General features: G+C 38.6%; 1 protein-coding gene across 1 annotated transcript in view; it reads left to right on the top strand.

The window, feature by feature from the left end:
• GPR158 (G protein-coupled receptor 158) overlaps positions 1 to 12,475 on the top strand; it is a 428,093-nt gene that overhangs the window by 289,427 nt on the left and 126,191 nt on the right. The window contains exon 5 of the mRNA XM_054503519.1: positions 124 to 192. Within this exon, the coding sequence (XP_054359494.1) occupies positions 124 to 192 (69 nt within the window). The remainder of the gene's footprint in view (positions 1 to 123; positions 193 to 12,475) is intronic.

A 12,475-nucleotide genomic window follows, 5' to 3' on the forward strand; every position in this document is an offset into this window, starting at 1 on the left:
ATTAATTTATTTAATTGCCCCCAAAGAATGCTGTCCTACTGCATTGTGGCATTTTCACAATAGCGTGAATTCTCCAGGCTTAGAAATGTAAGTTAGTAATGACGTTTTTATTTTGTTTTTCAGAGCATCCGGGCATCAGGCCTTATCCTGTTGGAAACGATCCTTTTTGGATCTCTGCTCCTATACTTTCCAGTAAGTAACAGAATTATGTTTTTAAAGTAGAAATTTATTTTATGTTGCATACTGTAAAGCTACTGTTTACACACACACACACACACACATACACATACACACACCCTGGTGTTACCAGGAAGTGTGGAGTTTTTGGCTCTTGTCTTACTTGAAAGAAAGAATTTGGCCAAGAGACAATTAGTAAAGTAAGCAAAGGTTTATTGAAGGAAGTTGTTGATTAAAAGAGTCAAACTCTAAAATATTTGAAGAGATTTAATCTAAGCCAAATATGAGTGACCATGGCCCCTGACACAGCCCTCAGGAAGTCCTGAGAGCATGTGCCCAGGGTGGTTGGGGTGCAGCTTGGTTTTATACATTTTAGGGAGGCATGAGACTTCAATCAGATTGGAGCAATACGTTGGTTTGGCCCAGAAAGGCAGGACAATTTGAAGTGTGGGGGACTTCCAGACTATAGGTAAATTTAAACATTTTCTGGTTGACAATTGGTTGAATCTGTCTAAAGACCTGGGATCAATAGAAAGGAAATGTTCAGGTTAAGATAAAAGACTGTGGAGACCAAGGTTCTTTTGAAGTCTCATAGTGGCTGCCCTGAGAGAGGATAGATGACAGATGTCTCCTATTCAGACTGTTAAAAGGTGCTAGCCGCTCAGTTAGTATCTTCAGGATTGGGAGGGCCTGGAAGAAAAACATCTAGCTATGTTAATAGAGACTCTTTACAGATGAAAATTTGCCCCCACAAAAGACGGCTTTGCAGGGCCATTTCAAAATATGGCACAGAAACATGTTTTGGGGTAAAAATATTATGATTTTCTTCTTTGTCACATACTGTTACGCCAGAGTCAGATTGGAAAGTAAGTCATGAGACAGAGGGTTAAATAAAACCTATCTAATGAGAATTTATGGTTTGTAGGGCATGACTCCCCAGACCCCTTAGATAGGAATTTGGGCAAGATAAAGAAAAAAATCAGAGCTTGGTCCTCAAAGTACACGTCAAGAGAAGAGTGGGCTGGTCTGGATGGAAAGTAGTAGCAGAGAACAGTACACTCGGAAAGACGGGGCAAAGCCGGCTGCTTGAAAGAGGATGAGCCAGCAGCTCTAAGGTTCTGCATTGCTGATTTTATTATGTCAGACCCTTTAAGTTCCTGTCTGTGTCTCAAGTCTCTGCCTTTGTCTCTGACTAGTTTCCCACTTCTGCCTCAAGTCCCCACCCAGTTCCCGCCCCAGGTTTGTAGAATTCTCCCTTGCTGTCTGTTGATCTACACGTGCCTCCTAGCATTAGATATGAATTCTGCCTAATGGCAGCATTGCTCCATACCACCATCCCAGGAAGGTCATATCGTGGTTAAATCTGTACTTATTGCACCTGTGTATCTCTTAGGAATTTCTCCTTTGCCCTCTTTCCCTCTTCTCAGCATGTAGCTAGCTACATTCTGACAGTTAACTGCAGAATGAGTGATCATTGGGCATCTTAAGGAGTGTTTGGGGGCGTTCCTTTCTACATAGGTGTTTCCCCTCTCTCTGCTCATATCTATCATGCAACTTCTGGGGTGTGAAATTTTTTGGACTTCCCTTTTTCAGAGACTCCCCACTTCTGCTCATGTCTGGCTATCTGCCTACTCTAACGCAAGTTCTTTACAGATATTTAAATCCTGGTTTTTACCATTTGAATGACCTTAGACAAGTTACTTAACATTCCTAAACCTTGTTTTTTTCTTATAAAATGGAGCTAATTATAGTTTTCTTCCCAAATTTGTGAGGAAGGTTGTATGCTTAAGTGTGACTACATATGAAAGGCAAAGTTGGTATGTATGCGTAATATATACAAATAAGTATCGCTTTCCTTCTTTCTTCTCCTCTACCTGAATCAGAACCATGAGACACACCAATTAATGTTGGAAAAACTGAAATTGTTACATAGTAAAATAAGCATGATGAAATAAATGTATGTATGGTGCTAGTGGCTTAGGTAATCATAGTGGACGCTAGCATACCAGTAACATGTCTGAAACCAGAAGATAAGTACTGACTTTACAAGTTCAACTCAGCCAACTTACATTCAGTGGTTATTGTGTGCCAAGCACTATGCTAATTTATGGGAATACTCTATGAGCAAGACAAACTTGATTTCTGCTTTCAAGAAGCTTACAGTGTAGAGGAAGAGATGAGTTAATGCAAACAATGATAATACAATGTGACAAACACTAAGAAAGCAGTAAAGACAGGATGCTGTGGAGGCACTTAGGAGAGATATCTAATCAAGTTTAGGGAATAAAATATCCCTTGGCAGAGACCTGAAAGGTGAGTAGGTGTAAGAGAAGGAAAGGTAGGGCTGCCGGGACACCAGATTCTTTCTGGTTTTTGTTTTACCTCACTCCCTGCTCCGTCTCAGCCTGCTTTGTTGATTCTTCATTTTAACTCCCCCTTCTTCATACTTGAATGCCTCAGGACTGAGTTCTTGTAGCTTTTCTTAATGTACACTCTCACTTGGTGATCTCATCTAGCCTCAAAGTTTAAGTACTATTTATATGCCAATGACTGCCGAATTTATATCTGCAGCCCAAACCTTTCTCCTGAGCTCCCAACTCATATTCAGCTGCTTAGGCAACCATTCCATTTGCATGTCCAGCAGAATTCCCTATCATGTTTTCAACAGAGGCACTGATCTCCCCCTCAGATTCAGCCTTCCAGTGTCCACTGATGGCAGCTCTATCCTTCTGGTTACTCAGGCCAAAAGCCTAGGAGTCGTTATTGATACCACTCTTTCTCTCACATTAGAAAACCTTTAAAGATACAGCAAGAATCGGCCGGGCCTGGTGGCTCACACCTGTAATCCCAGCACTTTGGGAGGCCAAGGTGGGTGGATCATGAGGTCAGGAGATCGAGACCATCCTGTCTAACATGGTGAAACCCTGTCTCTACTGAAAATACAAAAAATTAGCCAGGCGCAGTGGCAGGCGCCTGTAGTCCCAGCTACTTAGGAGGCTGAGGCAGGAGAATGGTGTGAACCTGGGAGGTGGAGGTTGCAGTGAGCCGAGACTGTGCCACTGCATTCCAGCCTGGGCAACAAAGTGAGACTCCATCTCAAAAAAAAAAAAAAGGTGCAGCAAGAATCTAATGAGCCCCTCCCACATTCACTGCTGCCACCTGGTGTCACCTGTGACCCACCCCTCCTGGATTGTTGCCATGTTCTCTTATTAGCCTCTCTTATTCCATGCTAGCCGCCTAGAATCTATTTTCAAAATGTCAGCCAGTTTTAACATGAAAATTAGACTGACCATGTCACTCCTCTTCTCAAAACTCCCCAAAGATTCCCCAATTTAGAGTAACAGCCAAAATCCTTCCTGTGGCCACTGAGGCTTAATGTAATTCGGACACTGCCCCTCTATAACATCATTTTCTAATCCTTTTCCTGCACTCAGTGTGTAGATCGAGTGTTCTTTATTCAGGTCTCGAAATAATTTTTCTATTTATTCTTAAAATAGAGATATATTTACATATAATCAGTGCTATGATCTGACTGTGTACTCCAAAATTTATGTGTTAGAAACTTAATCTCCAATGTAATGGTGTTGAGAAGTGGGGTATTTTCAGAGGTGTTTAGAGCCCTCATGTATGGGTTATTGCCCTTACATGTAAAAGAGCTTGGTGGAGGGAGTTTGGCCCTTTTTGTTCTTCTCCCTTCCACACAGCAAGAAGGCCCTCACCAGAAACCAGATGCTGACACTTTGATCTTGCATTTTTCAGCCTCCAACACTGTGAGAAATAAATTTGTATTCTTTGTAAATTACCCAGTCTCAGGTATTTTGTTATAGCAGCACAGACTAAGACAATCAGTATTAATTTTTTCATAAAGTCATCCGTATTACTTAAGTTTTCTAATTTTCTAGCATAGAGTTATGCATAATAATTAGTAACAGAAGCAATGCAGCAGTATAAAGACCTAGTGTTTATTATTGGTACACTTCCTGTATAAACGGAGTGTCATGCATGTTAACATTTAATCTTTCCCACAGAACCCTAGGGCAGATATTTAACCAAAGTCATCAGATCACCTAATAAAGAATGAAATATCTGAAATGACCTCAGTAACCTGATGAAAATGTTTAATTATCTGAATATCTGTTGCTACTATTATCTTTTTTTTCTGAACCTCTGCTATTTTAAAATCAATTTTCCACCCAGTGGCCAGAGAGATTTAAAAATGTCAAATCTAGTCTGTCACCTCTTTGATGTCTTCTTTTATTATTATTATTATTATAATACTTTAAGTTCTAGGGTACATGTGCACAATGTGCAGGATTGTTACATATGTATACATGTGCCATGTTGGTGTGCTGCACCCATTAACTCGTCATTTATATTAGGTATATCTCATAATGCTATCCCTCCCCCCTCCCCCAACCCCACAACAGGCCCCAGTGTGTGATATTCCCTGCCCTGTGTCCAAGTGTTCTCATTGTTCAATTCCCACCTATGAGTGAGAACATGCGGTGTTTGGTTTTTTGTCCTTGTGATAGTTTGCTGAGAATGATGGTTTCCAGCTTCATCCATGCCCCTACAAAGGACATGAACTCATCATTTTTTATGGCTGCATAGTATTCCATGGTGTATATGTGCCACATTTTCTTAATCCCAGTCTCTCATTGATAGACATTTGGGTTGGTTCCAAGTCTTTGCTATTGTGAATAGTGCCACAATAAACATACGTGTGCATGTGTCTTTATAGCAGCACAATTCATAATCCTTTGGGTATATACCCAGTAATATGGGATTGCTGGGTCAAGTGGTATTTCTAGTTCTAGATCTTTGAGGAATTGCCACACTGTCTTCCACAATGGTTGAACTAGTTTACAGTCCCACCAACAGTGTAAAAGTGTTCCTATTCCTCCATATCCTCTCCAGCACCTGTTGTTTCCTGACTTTTTAATGATCACCATTCTTACTGGTGTGAGATGGTATCTCATTGTGGTTTTGATTTGCATTTCTCTGATGGCCAGTGATGATGAGCATTTTTTCATGTGTCTGTTGGGTGCGTAAATGTCTTCTTTTGAGAAGTGTCTGTTCATATCCTTCACCCACTTTTTGATGGAGTTGTTTGTTTTTTTCTTGTACATTTGTGTTCTTTGTAGATTCTGGATATTAGCCCTTTGTTAGATGAGTAGATTGCAAAAATTTTCTCCCATTCTATACGTTGCCTGTTCACTCTGATGGTAGTTGCTTTTGCTGTGCAGAAGCTCTTTAGTTTAATTAGATCCCATTTGTCAATTTTGGCTTTTGTTGCCATTGCTTTTGGTGTTTTAGACATGAAGTCCTTACCCATGCCTATGTCCTGAATGGTATTGCCTAGGTTTTCTTCTAGGGTTTTTATGGTTTTAGTCTTTAATCCATTTTGAATTAGTTTTTGTATAAGGTGTAAGGAAGGGATCCAGTTTCAGCTTTAATTGGTAATTAATCCATTTTGAATTAATTTTTGTATAAGGTGTAAGGAAGGGATCCAGTTTCAGCTTTCTACATATGGCTAGCCAGTTTTCCCAGCACCATTTATTAAATAGGGAATCCTTTCCTCATTTCTTGTTTTTGTCAGGTTTGCCAAAGATCAGATGGTTGTAGATGTGTGGTATTATTTCTGAGGGCTCTGTTCTGTTCCATTGGTCTATATCTCTGTTTTGGTACCAGTACCATGCTGTTTTGATTACTATAGCCTTGTAGTATAGTTTGAAGTCAGGTAGTGTGATGCCTCCAGCTTTGTTGTTTTAGCTTAGGATTGACTTGACAATGTGGGCTCTTTTTTGGTTCCATATGAACTTTAAAGTAGTTTTTTCCAATTCTGTGAAGAAAGTCATTGGTAGCTTGATGGGGATGGCATTGAATGTATAATTTTCCTTGGGCAGTATGGCCATTTTCACGATATTGATTCTTCCTACCCATGAGCATGGAATGTTCTTTCATTTGGTTGTGTCCTCTTTTATTTCATTGAGCAGTGGTTTGTAGTTCTCCTTGAAGAGGTCCTTCACGTCCCTTATAAGTTGGATTCTTAGGTATTTTATTCTCTTTGAAGCACTGTGAATGGGAGTTCACTCATGATTTGGCTCTCTGTTTGTTATTGGTGTATAAGAATGCTTGTGATTTTTGCACATTGATTTTGTATCCTGAGACTTTGCTGAAGTTGCTTATCAGCTTAAGGAGATTTTTGGGCTGAGACACTGGGGTTTTCTAAATATGGAATCATGTCATCTGCAAACAGGGACAATTTGACTTCCTCTTTTCCTAATTGAATACCCTTCATTTCTTTCTCCTGCCTGATTGCCCTGGCCAGAACTTCCAACACTATGTTGAATAGGAGTGGTAAGAGAGGGCATCCCTGTCTTGTGCTGGTTTTCAAAGGGAATGCTTCCAGTTTTTGCCCATTCAGTATGATATTGGCTGTGGGTTTGTCATAAATAGCTCTTATTATTTTGAGATACATCCCATTGATACCTAATTTATTGAGAGTTTTTAGCATGAAGAGCTGTTCAATTTTGTCAAAGGCCTTTTCTGCATCTATTGAGATAATCATGTGGTTTTTGTCTTTGGTTCTGTTTATATGATGGATTACGTTTATTGTTTTGCATATGTTGAACCAGTCTGGCATCCCAGGGATGAAGCCCACTTGATCATGGTGGATAAGCTTTTTGATGTGCTGCTGGATTTGGTTTGCCAGTATTTTATTGAGGATTTTTGGATCGATGTTCATCAGGGATATTGGTCTAAAATTCTTTTTTTGTTGTGTCTCTGCCAGGCTTTGGTATCAAGATGATGCTGGCCTCATAAAATGAGTTAGGGAGGATTCCCTCTTTTTCTTTTGATTGGAATAGTTTCAAAAGGAATGGTACCAGCTCCTCCTTGTACCTCTGGTAGAATTCGGCTGTGAATCCATCTGGTCCTGGACTTTTTTGGTTGGTAGGCTGTTAATTATTGCCTCACTTTCAGATCCTGTTATTAGTCTATTCGGGGATTCAACTTCTTCCTGGTGTAGTCTCAGGAGAGTGTATGTGTCGAGGAATTTATCCATTTCTTCTAGATTTTCTAGTTTATTTGTGTAGAGGTGTTTATAGTCTTTGCCTGTCTCCCCAGCCTCATCTTATATTACCTTTCTTCTCACTTTCTACTCTCCAACCACCCTGACCTTATTTCAGTTCTCAGATAAAACGTGATCTCTTTCATGATAGACATAATAATGGTCTCCAACAATGTCCACAATCCTGATCCCTGGAACCTGTTTGAATATGTTACCTTACATGGAAAAATGGACTTTGCTGATATGATTATGTTAAAAACTTTGAGATGGGGAGATTATCCTGGATTATCTGGGTGTGATCATGGATCCTAAGTGAAAAGAGGGAAGCAGAAGAGAGAGAACCAAATAGATGGCATGATGAAAAAGATTGGCTGGCATTGCCAACTTTGAAGATAAATGAGGGAGGTTGCAAGCCCAAGAATGCAGGCAGCCTCTAGAGGCTGGAAAAGTCTAGTAAATAAGTTCTTCCCTAGACCCTCTACAAGGAAGGCAGCTCTGCAACACCTTGATTTTAGTTCCTTAAGACTCATTTTGGGCCTAGGACCTCCAGAACTGTAAAATAGTAAGTCCATGTTGTTTAAAGCCACTAAGTTTATGACACTATTTATAGTGGCTATAGGAAACTAAGATACCCCTTGTGATAGGACCTCTTCACCTACATTTTTTTGGTTTTGAAGAATCTTGCTCTTTTCCTTTTCCTCACCCCTACCCTACCATCCTTTAGGCTAATTAGTATATAGTCATCTTCTAGATTTCTAGAAGTTTTTCAGAAATGCTTTCCTTGACCCCTAATCTGAGTCAGATTCCTTGCAATAACTTCTCATGGAATCCTGCTCTTTCTTGACAACATGTGTTTCAATTTGTAATTACACATTCGAAAGTCTGATTATTTGATAATGTCATTCTCTTGCACAGATATTAAATTCTGTGAGGGTAGGGCACGTTTCTGTCTTGCTCAGCACTGCATCTGCTGCAATTAGCCCAGTGCCTGTCACCGTAGTAGAAGCACAGTAAATAGGCATGGAATGAGTGAACAAGTTATACTTAGATGAACTTAGAAATGTACCATAAACCGGTGCCTACTGTCCTGTTGAAGCACCCTCCAAAGACTCTGCTTGATTGTGGAAGACTAAGAATGAGGGCCCTTATTTATATTTATTTAGCACCTGCAGTTAGACAATAAAAACACTTTCTCATGTTATTTTTGGGACTTAGCAGAAGTTCATTTCATTTTGGCTTCTAATGTTCATACTTATTCAAAACAAATGGTTGTACTAATGAGCATAGTCCTATAATCTGTAGAAGAATTGTAAAGCTTCTTAAATAGAAATACTCTAGAATAAAGTATGACATTTGAAAGAATAGCAAGTGTCAGGTTACTAAATGTTAAAAGCAGTTACCAGGGAATCTTTCCTTGACTGAGATTCAATTTTAAAAGATATCTGATTGACCTGTCCTTATGGTGATAACAGATACAGAGGACTGACACATTAAAAGAAAAAGACTGTGTACTTCATGATAATTCTAATATGCTTGTAAGGAAAAAAACAAAAATGGAGGCTTACCAAACAAATTCCACCCAACAGAAACATTAGGATACCACATATTATTGACTTCATGCTTAACTAGCTATTTTATTTTTCAGAACATAAATTCTTTTTGTAATGGCTCGAGATAATAACTCTGCACCTTGGTTTTAATTTAGGGCTTATGCTTTGAAGATAGAAAGGACCATGTTATTTAATAAAGATTTGGATGTAGCATAAAATACAGGGGAAAAGGAGATTAAAGGCGAAGAATAACCTGGTTGTTGGACTGGACTCATGGGCTTCGTTTGGTTTTATGGAAACAAGTGTATAACTTTTGCCTAGAATTTTGCTATAAGGAAGACCTGTATTAAGTGGTTAAGGTGACTAAGTATCCAAGTATAGCCAAAAAATCTAATAATTTGTTGGTATCAATGTGACTAATATCTTTCTTGTTTGTTAAATACCTTACCTACTGTCTGTGTTCCTGGTGTGGATTATACTAGAATTGCTCATGAAAGTTCTACTGGGAGGTTACAATTTTTTTAAAAGCATATTTGAATAAAATAGAATTGTTTTTAGGGCTAGCTAACTCCATGGAAGTAGGCTTTGTGGATATTCACTGTTCTTCTGAGTTATGCAATGAGCCTTTTCTTCTTTATATGCTGCATATTGTTGTTCAGATTTGCAAGAATTAAGGTTATTTTTGCCTTTTCTAAGCAATCTTAGACTACAGATGATTTCATAACAATGCTTATATTGGAAAGTCCAAATTAGAGATTATCATCATTGTGCAGATGAGGACAAACCAAAATCTGACTAAATTTAGCATTGTTATATTGGGTAGCAGAGAGCTGAAGCATTCAAACGTTTTCTTACAGATTCTCAAAAGAGGCGCATGATTTGAAGTCCGTACATTTGTGAACAAGTGATCACTATTCATAATCACCTAGCAACTTTTGTATAATTTATAAAAGAAAGAGAAGAGACTTTTAAGAAAAAACTAAAGTGTATTTTTTGCTAAATTACATTTAAAAAGACATTTTATGGATTAGTAAAGCACATTCTTTGTAATTTAAAATCTAGAAGTTTGTTCTGCCTTGACTAAACCGTCAGTTTCATTTAATAAGGGTTTTTATTTTTTTCTTTCCCCTCTAACCTTGGTTACTTTATTTGGTTGGTAGATATGTCTTCCTATAAAGGACTCCAATGCATATGTAAGTAATACTTATGTTCAGGTTGTTCCTCCCTATCCCGGTCTTATAAGAAGAACTGCAAAGTATTAGAACTAGAAGGGATACCATATACAACTCAGTCTTTCTCCAGCCTCTTTATTTTGCAAATGCAAGAAGAGAGGCTGAGAGCGATTATGATTCAGATTCATCCACCTTTTTTTTCAGCTGGATAATGAGAAAGCCAAGAATTAAATCCATTCTCTTAACTTCTGGTCTGCTGTTCTTTTCCCTGCACGGCAGTACTTCTCACAGAGGATATGAATGTGATATTCAAATGACATCAAACGGGAGGCTGGGAAGGCCCATGTTGTACGCCTTCACCAGTCACCCTTCTTCATTAGGAAAAAAAAGGCACAGAGGATGACTGAAACCAGGAATCAATTCCTAATGGCTCAGGGTTTGGTTCTAAGACTCAGTGTAAGTTCCCGAGGAGCTTGGATGGACCATGTCATTGAGCCATCTGAAGTTTCTGATATTCAATCATCTTACCTATAAAAAAGGCAATTTTATGTTCCATGCTAACATCAGGTTGGTTTTACTGGTGTAGAACCTGTGTCAGTTAAGAGATTGTTTTCTTCAATGATCACCCCAAAACCTTAAACTAAAACTTAAGACTTTTTTTAACTCCAGTTTCTTCCAATGTAGAAAAAACCCATCCAGAGCATAGGTATTACCCTGAAGCAGAAGAAAAACAAGAGAATTTGATCCTATGATTACAGCTTAAAGGAAGGGAGATAAAGGAGGGAGTTGAAAGTGGAGAGGGAGAATGAAACAATGAGAATATAGCTAAAGCAGCCAAGTTTTGATCCATTACTATTATTTATTTTCATTGCTAAAATTGCTTTAGATTTGGCAGCGAGAACCCCTTTAGGCTGGCTCCTGTATCCTTTTGATATGACACCATCATTCTTTGAGCACTTTTCTGTGTTCTAGTGCAACAGAATGTTCCAAACTCATTTTATACTTCACTCCCTCAACCCTGCAATCCGCCTTTTCTCCAAAGAGCCCTGGTTCGTTTTAGGGCAGAATGGTAGCAGTTCACTTCTGTGACAGATTGACTTCCATGACAGACAACAGAAAGTTCCCCCAACTTTACAAGTAGACTATGGTTTTTAAGCTGATCCGTAGAATCCATCTCACTTGGTGCCCTTTAGAGCCATTTGGATTGATACAAGAGAAAAAAAAAAAAAACGAAATTGGAAATAAAGTTAAATACTTATGAACATAACATGACTATTGGGAACACAATAGTATGGGGATAGCCGTTTTATGTCAACATAGCTCAGAAAGTATGGGAATATTAGACTCTTAATCCCTAAACTGTTGGAGGATTTCAGGAATACTGGCTCATATAGAGAGCAAAAGACATCAGAGATCTGGACTTTTCAGGAAGCTTGAAGAATGGGATGCCAAGACACTTTGTTCTCTTCTATAGTGTAGGTTAGAGAAATAGAAGAAATAGCCATAGATACCCAGAAGTTCTGTGTAGTTCCATTTATCCACTTGGCTTGTCTCCTCTTCTGTACTCAACCCATCAGAGAGAAGTCTGATCATTGGTGGGAGTGGCTGTCATCATGTAAAGGCATGGAAGCTGCCCAGTGTGCATATTCTAGGATGTATGGTTAAGAGCCTTACTCCAATCAGTGATGTATGAGGAACTAACCAATAATCTTCCTTTAGTTGAAAGAGTTTTTAATAAACTTAGCCTTAAAAAATTGAGAGTTGGAATCTTGGCTTTACTTTGTCAGTGAAAAGCAACAGGTTATCATCTTTGCTACAGTAAACACCAGTTAGAAAATGCCTCTTGAAAATACCTTATTGCTTTAGTGAAATATAATAATCTCTCAATATTTACAAAGTAGAACAAAATTAAAGAACACAATGAAAAAGGTAAAAGATCAACCAAAGTCATTATCATCCAGAAATAGTCATTATGTACATTTAATTATATGAGACAGATGTGTAGATACATGTAGAGAGAAATAGAAATAGATGAAATATATAATGCATGTGTATGTGTGTGTGTGTGTGTGTGTGTGTATATAGAGAGAGAGAGGAGAAAAATGGATGGATGGTGGATTAATCTATGAGATTTTATAAAAGATACTAATTGTGATCTTTATTAGTTTAACAAAACCCAGATATTACTAATTTTTTTCACTTTTTTATTATTATACTTTAAGTTCTAGGGTACATGTGCACAACATGTGGGTTTGTTACATATGTATACATGTGCCTTGTTGGTGTGCTGCACCTATTAACTTCTCATTTACATTAGGTATATCTCCTAATGCTATCCCTCCTCCCTCCCCCCACCCCACAACAGGCCCCGGTGTGTGATATTCCCCCTCCTGTGTCCAAGTGCTCTCATTGTCCAGTTCCCACCTATGAGTGAGAACATGCGGCGTTTGGTGTTTTTGTCCTTGTGATAGTTTGCTGAGAATGATGGTTTCCAGCTTCATCCA

The sequence above is a fragment of the Pongo pygmaeus genome, chromosome 8 (assembly GCF_028885625.2).
Source record: "Pongo pygmaeus isolate AG05252 chromosome 8, NHGRI_mPonPyg2-v2.0_pri, whole genome shotgun sequence".
NCBI classification, from domain to species: Eukaryota; Metazoa; Chordata; class Mammalia; order Primates; family Hominidae; genus Pongo; species Pongo pygmaeus.